Source organism: Carcharhinus amblyrhynchos, chromosome 5, assembly GCF_965287045.1.
Source record: "Carcharhinus amblyrhynchos chromosome 5, sCarAmb.v2.hapA, whole genome shotgun sequence".
Taxonomy (NCBI): Eukaryota; Metazoa; Chordata; class Chondrichthyes; order Carcharhiniformes; family Carcharhinidae; genus Carcharhinus; species Carcharhinus amblyrhynchos.
In genome coordinates, this window is record NC_137328.1 from 27851090 (window position 1) to 27863422 (window position 12333).

The following is a 12333-nucleotide window of genomic DNA, read 5'->3' on the forward strand; positions in this document are numbered from 1 at the left end:
GGAGTAGAGACAGCCCAAGTAATTATAGACCAGTGAGCCTTATTTCTGTTGTGGATAAAGTTTTGGAAAGGATAATAAGAGATAGGATTTATAATCATCTAGAAAGGAATAATTTGATTAGGGATAGTCATTTGTGTAGGATAGGTCATGCCTCACTAACCTTATTGAGGTCTTTGAGAAGGCAACCAAAGAGGCAGATGAGGGTAAAGCAGTTGATGTGGTGTACTTGGATTTCAGTCAAGTGTTTGATAAGATTCCCCACGGTAAGCTATTGCAGAAGATACAGACGCATGGGTTTGAGGGTGATTTAACAGTTTGGATCAGAAATTGGCTAGCTGCAAGAAGAGAGAGGGTGGTGGTTGATGGGAAATGTTCATCCTGGAGTTCAGTTGCTAGTGGTGTCCAGCAAGGATCTGTTTTGGGGCCACTGAGGTTTGTCATTTTTATAAATGACCTGGATGAGGGCACAGAAGGATGGGTTAGTAAATTTGCGGATGACACTAAAGTTGGTGGAGTTGTGGACAGTGCGGAAGGATGTTGCAGGTTACAGAGGGATATAAATAAGCTGCAGAGTTGGGCTGAGAGGTGGCAAACAGAGTTTAATGCAGAAAAGTGTGAAGTGATTCACTTTGGAAAGAGTAACAGGAATTCAGAGTACTGGGCTAATGGTAAGTTACTTGGTTGAGCAGAGAGATCTCGGTGTCCATGTGCATAGATCCATGAAAGTTGGCACAAAGGTTGATAGGGCTGGTAAAGAAAGCGTATGGTGTATTAGCTTTTATTGGTAGAGGGATTGAGTTTCGGAGCCATGAGGTCATGTTGCAGCTGTACAAAACTCTAGTGCAGCTGCACTCGGAGTATTGCGTACAATTCTGGTCGCCGCATTATAGGAAGGATGCGGAAGCGTTGGAAAGGGTGCAGAGGAACTTTACCAGAATGTTGCCTGGTATGGGGGGAGGTCTGATGAGGAAAGGCTAAGGGACTTGAGGCTGTTTTCGTTAAAGAGAAGGTTGAGGTGACTTAATAGAGACATATGAGATGATCAGAGGATTAGATAGGGTGGACAGTGAGAGCCTTTTTCCACGGATGGAGATGGCTAGCACAAGGGGACATATCTTTAAATTGAAGGGTGATAGATATAGGACAGATGTAGGTTCTTTCCTCAGAGAGTAGTAAGAGCGTTAAATGCCCTGCCTGCAACATTAGTGGATTCACCACCATTAAGGGCATTTAAATGGTCATTGGATAAACAAATGGATGATATTGGAATGGGTTATGATATAGGTTAGATGGGCTTTAGATTGGTTTCACAGGTCGACGCAACATCGAGGGCCAAAGGGTCTGTATTGCGCTGTAATGTTCTATGTTCTATTCAGCCTCTCCTTATAACGCAATCCCTCAAGTTCCAGTAGCATCCTAATAAACCTTTTCTGCATTCTTTCTAATTTAATAATATCCTTTCTATAATAGGGTGACCAGAATCATACACAGTATTCCAAGTGTGGCCTTACCAATGTTCTGTATTCAATCTTCTGACCTATGAAACAAAACATGCCAAATGCCTTCTTCACCACCCTGTCCACCTGTGACTCCACTTTCAAGGAACTGTGAACATGTACCCAGAGATCTCTTTGTTCTGTAACTCTCCCCAATGCCTTACCATTAACTATGTAAGTCCTATCCTGGTTCAAGCTACCAAAATGCATCACCTTGCACTTGTCTAAATTAAACTCCATCTGCCATTCATCAGCCCACTGGCCCAACTGATCAAGATCCCATTGAAATTGTAGATAACTTTCTTCACTGTCCACTATGCCACCAATCTTGGTGTCATCTGCAAACTTACTAACCATGACCCCTATATTATCATCCAAATTGGTTCCAACATTTGAGTTGCATTCAGACAAGTGGGGAGTATTTCATTACACTCCTGACTTGTGACTTGTAGATGGTGGACATACTTTGGGAAATACTGATTCATCAGCTGACTGACAGTAGTAGGTGATAATCAGCAGGAGATACTTGTCTCTTAATATTGTCTAGGAAATAAACATTGGCACACTGAGGCAATATCAGATTTAAAAAAAATACACACAAAATAGCTCTTCAGAGATAGCGTAAAATTCACTGATGCTCTTAAGAAAAAACATTAATTGAATATTTACTTGAAAGAAAAGCCTCTTAGTGCAAGAAACAGTGGGGAGAAGATTAAATGGGTCTGCTTAAAAAAAAGTGATGGCTGAACAACCTTACTTTTGATCTTAATTATTTCTTCCTCTCTCCCATGCCTGGTGGCACATGAGGCAGAGGAAGCAGTGCTTAAATGAAAAGGTACTGTGGATTCTAAGGATATGAAATAAAAATAGGAAGTGCTGAAATCTCAGCAGGCCTGGTAGCATTTGTGCAGAAAAAACAGCATCTATGGACGCAACAATAGAGTTCATGTTTCAAGTCCAATATAACTCTTCTTTGGTTCCAGTGCCATCACTGCATTTCTCCAGCATCTTCTGTTTTTATGCTCAAGTCTGCATCTTCCTGAGGCAGATGACCAACCTGTTGCAGAGGTTTGATGGGTACCACTCCATATCACGGAAACTCTCCCACTCTCCCATAGGCACACTGGAAGGACTTACAGGTTGACAATCAACCAATTTGGCCATGTTATCAGTGTTCCTTCTGTGATCATGAGGTTCTCAAGTAGGGCTTGATCCTTGGTTCAGAGGCAGAGATGGTACCCATTGTGCAACAATGATTTCCATTACTAATCTTAATAGTTACTCAAGAAATCAGGCTGCCAATTACTTCTATTGCTTACTCGCAATATACAGTCTATTTGCCAGGTTTCTGTGTTTCATGTAGAAATTTAAGAAAATTAAAGGTCTTATCAAAACACATGATTAGGTAAATTAATCCCATCTTATTTGTTCAAAAGCTAAATCCAGAAAACTGGACCAATAGGCATGAGAAAAAAGCTGTGAGAAATGCATTTTGAGAAGTTTTCAAAAAGATTTTTGGACTTGGAGACAAATACTTGCAATAATCTGCCAAGCAACAGAATAAAGAGAACAAAATTAAATTTCTCAGAATGTAATGACAGGATAATTGATATTTCACTGAGATGTATTGGAATGAGTCAAATTCTCATTACCAATCCTATATTTTGAATCAGTTGTGCCCAATTCTAACCAGCTGAGCTATCCAGGGAATCAATGGCCATTATTCAAAACATTAGACAATGGAATAGTTATACTGGGCTATTGGAGAAAATAACCCCATACTGATGGATTGAATACTGGAGATGATTGTTGCAAGTCACTAGTGTGGAAATTATTAAGACCACAGGAACCCTCAAAGTCATAACAAAAACTGTAACAAGGGGCACAAACCACCATAAAAGCAACATACCCGACTTGCTGTGTGGCCAAGCTAGCCTGCCCTGAAGCTCTGTTTAAATGTCAAAACAATCACATGTTAGTTTGCTACTGCATGAAAAACCTGTCTCAAAAAAGCCACAGATTCCCAGCACTTTGTGCTTTTGATCTCATTAGAACTGGCTGCTTGCCAAAACAATGGGTTGCGGTGCACCTTATGACAATACAAGTAGAATCTTGAACCACAATAGCCTATCCTTCTCATGGTATACGCATAGGGCATGGAAATTCTGGAAGGAATCTTAGCAAAAAAAATTGTAATTTGCAGTGGGCCAGAGGAAGTGGAGGAAAAAAAGTGTCAGATTAAATTACTTGAGACAGAAAAGAGATGATGGTGGGAACTATGCAAGAGAAACTCAAGTTCAAACTGAGATGGTGTTTACTTTCTTTTGTGTCACCCCACTTATGACCTACCTGATGTTGCAGCTGAGAACAAGACACCTGGTTTTATAACATATTATTAAAGCTTGAAAATGTTTTGGTTATTTCAGACATACCATTATACATTATAGGAATTGTGTGCGAGTTGATAAAGGAAAGGGAAATGCGATCTGGTTAAAGAGGAAGGAGGTGCTTACATTGGTTACAAGTGACATCTTAACACAATACAATCCTTTTATCTACTGAACTACATTGAAAGGTTAATGCAATGTTCAAATGTTAAGTGACACAAAACAGACAAAAGTCTGGGAACTATTTCCTCATTTTTAGATCCCAAATTAACAACAGCTTTCTCAAAGAAGCAAATGCTCATTGAAGTTGATGGTATCAACTTACTTGATATTGTCCAAACAGCTAGATTCTGGCTTCAACACAGTTGTATGATGGAACATCTTGTAAAGAGCAATCCCAAGAAATATCACATTTAACTGCAAATTTGAGAAAAGGAAAACCAAATTAAGTTTCTCTTCTTAATTTTAAAATGTCTCTTCTTTTAGGGTCCCTCCAGTCCATATACTATTCCCCACATGGCAAAAGGTTACACAGGCTAAGTAATTTTCCTTTGAGAGTTCATTCTTCCTCAATGAACATGCATGAAACTTATATTCAGTCTATTCCTCCTGATGCCTGACATCACATTTAACCATGTGGGAAAAAATCTGCACTATTAATTCACAATGCAGTGGGTGTCTGAATGGCCTATTCCTATTTCTGTGTTCCTCGTGAACACAGTAATACTAGCGTATCTGAATCAACTTCACACAACTAGTGGCTGACTTGCTGTTTCAGTTGTGTCTCCAATATGATTCAGAATTGCATTGTTATTAAGAATATTACATGTCTGAAAATAGAAGCAAAACAATGGGTTACCTTGACTTTAAGTCTGCAGAGATTATACATTTTCATAGACTTATTGAAGTATTAAAACATCTATTCTTAATATACTATTTCACTGCAGCTATTCTTTTTGGATCCATTACTGCAGAAATCACCATCATATCCCTTTACATCCCAAAGCCCTATAATTCCTTGCAGTGACTAAATGGGTCAGGGAGGAACATTTATTTTTAAAACGAATGCCTATAAATTAGGAACACACAGAAAAGGTCCACTGAAAGTCTGTTTTATGCCCTTGGAGGTGGTGTGTTAATTAGCAGTACTTACCATAATAATCAAGGTCGCAGGGCCTATAAAGCTCCAAATGAAGTAGGTGTCGAGCCTCAACCAACATCTGTAATGAAACGCAGGGGACAACAGGCATTCAAGGTCTGAGTGTGGGACATACATCAACAGCATAGACTGACAGAGAGGAAATGTGCTCTGCAAGATCAAGCCACTGAGAGCCAGGAATTATTACACCACTGTTCATTTAAATGTTGAATTATAGGCCCAATTTTTGACAGCATCACTGATGGAGGAAGATAATTAACTCTTAGAAAAGAAAGCAGAAGATGTGATGACAGCACACGTGTGTATGCCAGCACCTGCCTCAGCTGTCAAGACAATCATCACAGGGAAATAAAAATGCAACACAGCCATTACATCTTCGAGCTTTAAACTTCCTTCTCCTCCCCACTAACTATAACCTGTCAATCACTTATCTAACAGAATTGATCAAAGCAAAGCCCTATCCAAAGTAAAATAAAGAGCATGATATGAACTTTGATGAGTTGAGGTGATCAGGCTTTCAGATTGTTAAAAATATATTTCATTAACATAATTAATTCCTAGCTTGAAAACACTATAAAAAGCTCAGGCAGATATATGACCTTCACCTAAATTATTAATCACATAATTTCCCATTACATTCAACACAAGCAAATTGTAGTTCTCTTGAAAATTACCTTCTTTTTCCAGTTTCATTTATGTGATAGATGGACAGAATGGATTTGACAAGTCCTTTCAAATAGAATTATATATTTAAAAAAATACAAGAACCTCGACATGGATTTAAAGTGAGAATGAATTTTATGAATCACATTTAAGCAGGTAAAACTTTCTTATGCATGCTGTATCTGTTTGATATTAGTGGACAGAAATTGCCATAAAGCAAGGCAGTTGCTCATTAAACTGAAGAGTTCCAGAACTCACTGAAAAGAATTGCACAGGCACAGATAGGCACAATTGGGAAATATGCACAAATGCAAAATACTGTTGAATATTTGAAATCTAAAATAAAAACAGAACTTGCTGGAGATACTCAGCAGGACAGGCAGAATCTGTGGAGAGAGAAACAGAGTTAACAAATTCTACCAGATTTTCTCTCCAGTTTTTAACCACACTCCTGTCAAAAAAAAAATCAAGGGATGTGTTTTAGGCCATCATGCAGGGGATAGGACCTCAACGTGCAGCAAAACCCCGCTGCTTAGAAATTGAGGTGCAACCTTTAAAGGGTGCTCTGATCACTACAGGAATATATCTCCCCAGCCCAGCCCACAATGGAGGTCTCAGGGGCTTCCTCTCCACCCACAATTGGAGTGGACACTTCTTTACAGCTCCTCCTTCAATCATCGGCACTGTCCCTGCCATTACCCCAATCATTGGCCCCTTCTTCCCACCATCAACACCCCTAATCCCCCACAGTCTGAGCTGGCACTCACCTCCATCCTCTTTCCCCTAACAAGCATTGCTGTCACCCCCAGCTCTTCCGTCTGCTCCCAGCCACCAGCACGTCTAAATGAATCCCCGCCACCCCCAACCTTCCATGAGGCTCACACTGGGGTCTGCCCTTTGGCACAGGTTGGCACTGCCAGGCATGGTGTTACCCTGGCAGTGCCAACTTGTGTCAAGGGGCAGTGCCAAGGGACATTGTCATTGTCCCTCTTCCCCGGAGACTATATTTACCTTTACGCCCCAGGGAGAACACCGTGACGGGTTCAAGTCTTAGTGGCGTTATGTTGGCGCGGTGTCAATATGCAGCGGGTGAGTCAATATTTGGCCAGGGGGCGGTTTAATTATATTAAAATCTATTCAATTCCATGTAAAGCAGGCTCACACCCAATGGTATTGCTGGCGAGGGGCAGAGAGGTTCCAAAATCACCTTCACGCTGGCAAGGTCTGCAACTTCCGGATTTTGAGACCCGCCGACATTCACACAGATTTTGAACACGGGCTCAAGATCACCCTCGACATTTCACATCCATGATCTTTCTTCAGAACTGGGAAAGTTAGATTTTAAGCAAAGGGCACGGGAGTATTGGAAAAAGAACAAAAGTGAAAGTCTGTGGTATAGTGGAAGGCAAGAGAGATTAAATGAGAAAAGAGTTTATGGTGTAAGGCCAAAAGGGAGGAACAAGGAAACCATAGAACCATAGAAAATTTACAGCTCAGAAACAGGCCTTTTGGCCCTTCTTGTCTGTGCCGAACCATTTTTTGCCGAGTCCCACTGACCTGCACTTGGACCATATCCCTCCACACCCTTCTCATCCATGAACCTTTCCAAGTTTTTCTTGAATGTTAAAAGTGACCCCACAGTTACCACTTTATCCGGCAGCTCATTCCACACACCCACAACTGTCTGTGTGAAGAAGCCCCCCCCCCCCAACTAATATTCCCTTTAAACTTTTCTCCTTTCACCATTAACCCATGCCCTCTGGTTTTTTTCTCCCCTAGCCTCAGTGGGAAAAGCCTGCTTGCATTCACTCGATCTCTACCCATCAAAATCTCATACACCTCTATCAAATCTCCCCTCATTCTTCTACGCTCCAGGGAATAAAGTCCTAAAACAAATAAGCAGAGCGGATGATCTTACCAAAAAAAAATGCTAAGTGCCAAATGAGCATGAAAATGGGAGAGAATATTTAGACAAACTCCCATGGCACCGAGACACAAAATCCTAAACACGATTCTTGTTGCCCCAGATATCACCTTCTGCCCCCACCCCTCCCCACCCATCACCACCCCAACCCTGATCGCCATGCCCGGTTCCTCTCCATCACCCACCCTACCCTCCAGCCGATCACGGCCTCCAATTCCACCCCTCAGACTGATCCCCAAGCCCCCATCATGGCCCCACTCCCTTCAGGCCCTGCCCCTCCCTTAGGCCCCCGCCCCTTTAACACTATCCAGTGCCTGCCTTGGCATCAGTGCCAGGCTGGCACTGCCCAAGAGGTGCTATCTGGCTTAGACTCTATCAACAATGGTCAGGAACAGTGAGGTACTTGAAACGCATGAAGGCAAATGAAAATAAACGCAGGTGCCTGGAGCTTGATAGAAATCCATTGAGCTGTCAATGTAATAAGGGACTGTCCCACCCAACTCCCAGGACCCCTGAGGGATCCTTCCCCTGAAGCAGCAGAGAAGCAAATGGCCACTGGACCTACCTCCTTGAGCCCCCTCGGGGCCCAAGGTGCCAGGCCAGGTTATCAATGCCAAGGTGCCAGGAACCAATATGCATGGCATGAAGGGGGGGGGGGGGGTTGAGTGGTGAGTTTGGAGGGTAGGAATGCTGAGTGGAAAGTCTTAGGGGAAAGAGAGGTTGAGTGGAAGAGGGGGCCAGATCGGGTCATCCTGATACCTGAGTGTGGGATTAGGGGTAATTTACTATTTGTGGTGGTGGGGCGGTGGGATGGGGGAGGGGGGTGGAGGAGGAGCGGAAATGACCTCTCTTTGGTGAGTGGATGGTAGAGCTGCCCTGGTCAGTATGGGGGGGGGGTTACCATTTCATTTTTTGTGGGGAGGGAGTCCTGTCCCCAAGCATGAAGACTGGGGAGTCATTTAAAAACGGTGGCCCAATCTTGGATCAGTGAGGCTGGCTGGTGGGTTGCTCGAAATTAGCTTATCAGCTTCTTTCAGGTGGGTGAATCCCACCAGGCAGACACTGACTGCACAGGTGGGAAACACTCCCATTTTCCTTCTGGTGTGGGCACTGAGCCTCAAATTGGGAGAATTGGGCCCAAAGAGTCTAAAGAGAGAGATATAGAGAGGTGAAGTGGGTAGGCAAAAACTTGGCAGAGGGAATATAATGTCATGACTTTGGTAGGAAGAATAAAGAAGCAGAATATAATTTAAATGAGGAAAGGCTGCAGAAAGTTGAAACACAGAAGAATTTAGGGGTTTTCATGCATCAATTACAAAAAGCTTGCTTTCAAGTTTAGCAGATAATAGGGAAGACAAAAGGAAGTCTTGCTAAAATTATACACGGCGCAAGTTACACCACACCTGAAATCCTATGAATAGTTTTGAACCCTTTATCTAAAGAAAGATAGACTGGCATTGGAGACAGTCCACGAAAGGCTCACTTGATTGATTCCAGGAATGAGTCACAGAGATTTATCGCATGGAAACAGGTCTTTTGGCCCAACTTGTCCATGGTCACCCTTTTTCTTTTTAAACCCCTAAGCCAATCCCAATTGCCGCATTTGACAAATATCCTTCTATACTCATCTTACCCATGTAACTGTCTAAATACTTTTTTGAAGACAAAACCTCTTCCCCTACTACTATCTCTGGCAGCTTGTTCCAGACACTCACCACCATCTGTGTGAAAAAACTGCCCCTCTGGACACTTTTGTACCTCTCCCCTCACCTTAAACCTATGCCCTCTAGTTTTAGACTTTCCTACCTTTGGGAAAAGATATTGATTATCTAGCTGATCTATGCCCCTCATTATTTTTTAGACCTCTATAGGATCACCCCTCAGTCTTCTATGCCCCAAAGAAAAAAGTTCCAGTCTATTCAGCCTCTCTTTATAACTCAATCCATCAAGTCCTGGTAGCATCCTAGTAAATGTTTTCTAGTTTAATAATATCCTTTCTATAATGGGGTAGAACTGTACACAGTAGTCCAAGTGTGGCCTTACTAGTGTCATGTACAACTTCAACAAGACATCCCAACTCCTGTATTCAATGTTCTGACCAATGAAACCAAGCATGCCGAATGCCTTCTTCTCCACTCTGTTCACCTGTGACTCCACTTTCAAGGAGCTATGACCCTATACCCCTACGTCTCTTTGAACCGTAACTCTCCCCAGTGCTGTACCATTAAGTGAGTAAGTCCTGCCCTGGTCCAATCTACCAAAATGTGTCACCTCACATTTATCTAAATTAAACTCTATCTGCTATTCGTCAGCCCATTGGCCCCATTGATCAAGGTCCTGTTGTAATCTGAAATAACCTTCTTCACTGTCCACTATGCCATCAATCTTAAGTGTCGTCTACAAACTTGCTAACCATGCCTCCTATATTCTCATCTAAATCATTAATATAAATGGCAAATAACAGTGGACCCAACACCGATCCCTGAGACACACCACTGGTCACAGGTCTCCAGTTTGAAAAATAACTTCTCCATCACCCTTTGGCTTCTGTTATCAAGCCAATTTTGTATCCATTTGGCTACCTCACCCTGGACACTGAGATTTAACCTTATGCAACAACCTACCATGCAGTACCTTGTCAAAGACCTTGCTAAAATCCATGTAGACAACATCAACTACCCTGCCCTCATCTACCTTTTTGGTTACCCCTGCAAAAAACTCAATCAAATTTGTGAGATATGATTTTACACTCACAAAGCCACACCGACTGTCCTTAATCAGTCCTTGCGTCTCTAATGGAGGGATTTTTCTGATGAGGAGAGGTTAAGTAGGTTGGGTCTGTGCTTATGGAAATTTGGAAGAACGAGAGGCCACCTAGTTGAAACATACAGGATTCTCAGGGCACTTGACAGGCTAAATGCTGAGTGTTTGTTTCTCCTTATGGGAGAGTTAATGGTGTAATCTCAGAGTAATGCGTGTCCCACTTAAGAAAGAGATAAAGAGGAATTACTTCCCTCAGTGGGTACAGAATCTGTAGGGTTATTTAGCGCAGAGGACTGTAGGTGCTGGATCGTTAAGTACGTTCGAGGCTGAGATAGACAGATTTTAATCAGTAAGGAAATCAAGGGTTATGGGGATAAAGCAGGAGAGTGGAGCTGAAGATGATTACATCAGATCAGTTATGATCACATTGAATTGTGGTGCAGACTCAATGGGCAGAATGGTCTACTTCTGCTCCTCTGTCTTATGGTCTTACAGGAAATGTCATCACTACAGTCATCAATATTCTGGAAAAAAGTAAATACAGGGAGTGGGTGGGGAGAGCTGCAAAGTAGGACTGGAGCAAATAATGTTTCACATATCCCACAGAAGATAAGTATAGCTAGAATCCTGTATAAACATTTTTCATTTGAAGGAAATGATTGGAGTTGAGAGAGCAATTGTCGAGCCGGATGATAATTTCTGTAATTTTACTTACATTACAACTTTGCACTACTTAGCAATTCCACTTCAGACAGCTCACTCACATTAACCAATCTGGAAGTTTAAAATCTACAAACAGTGCCAACTTACTTCTGAGAGAACATCAATAAACATTTCATTACAGGGAATCTCTGCTACTGAAATGCTCACTATTCTCACTCAAGACCTTGATCTACGTTGGAAGATTTTCTTCTGCAAACATTACCCCTCAGTTTTCATCCATAAACCTGGTCAATGGTCTATCGTGTGAATAAAATTCTAATAATAACACAGGTGTTGAATGGGTTGTCTAGTAACTTTGATTATGTAACAATATCTTCAACTAACTGCTTTTATTTTAACACAAACAGCTGGAATTTTGAACCTGTTGGGGCTGGGATCAGAGGTGTGTAAAAGTTAAAAATAACCCTCCATCCTGCCCCTAGGTGGTTTTTGCCCAAACGAGGGGTTCGGCTAAGGCACCTGGAGGCTGCCTCCCAGCAGGAAGCCAAGGACTGGCACTCCAGGCAGGCCTGTCTGAGTGCTACACCAGCCACAGGCCACTCTGTGGTGTGCTCCATACCCCACCCATGCGTAGTGGTGGCCTGACTGCAAAATCTATTTTCAACTTAAATTTTTAAAAGATTGGAGGGAGGGGATCCTCAATATGAAGCATCACCTCTTTCACTAACCACAGCCTGCTGTTGCTTTCATGGAAATCCTTTGACTGGCCCTCTGGCTTTGAGTGCCCACTGCCATTCTTAATTGAATGTTGAGCCCACCCTCTGGTCATAATGGCCTCCCCTGGTGAAAAATCACATTGAATGACTACTTCCCACAACGTGTACTCTGGCCTGCATTTTATCCTGTTATTGGCGCTTGGAAATCTGGAAGGAAAAGGCCGCCCCAAAATTACCTATCTTCATGTACTCATCTCCAGCTGTATTCTTCACATTTACAAATTCATCAAACGGACAGAAATTATCAGCATTTCCTTTCAAAGCAAAATAACAGACTCACGCTGTTGTTGTTCCATAACTTCGGTAGTCCACAGCAGCTGAAACAGCAATAATAAGTGCAGGTACTCCATATCCAACTAGATAGAAATATTTTTTGCGGGAGTGTTCACTTTCAAAGACTTCCACTAACATAATGTAGAGCTGAACCCCCTCCAGGAACATCCATGTGAACGCAGCCAGGAAGAAGAAGTGAAGCAAAGCAGCAAATACTGCACAAGCAATC

The 12333-nt window shown here is 42.3% G+C and overlaps 1 protein-coding gene across 3 annotated transcripts in view; it reads right to left on the bottom strand.

The window, feature by feature from the left end:
- Nucleotides 1–12333, bottom strand: part of LOC145342927 (adhesion G protein-coupled receptor L3-like) — a 937845-nt gene that overhangs the window by 105997 nt on the left and 819515 nt on the right. For all 3 annotated transcript variants that reach the window (XM_080188553.1, XM_080188552.1, XM_080188551.1), the window contains 3 exons: nt 12112–12332; nt 5037–5103; nt 4209–4300 (listed from right to left, as the gene is read on the bottom strand). In XM_080188553.1, coding sequence (XP_080044679.1) covers nt 4209–4300; nt 5037–5103; nt 12112–12332 — 380 coding nt within the window. The remainder of the gene's footprint in view (nt 1–4208; nt 4301–5036; nt 5104–12111; nt 12333) is intronic.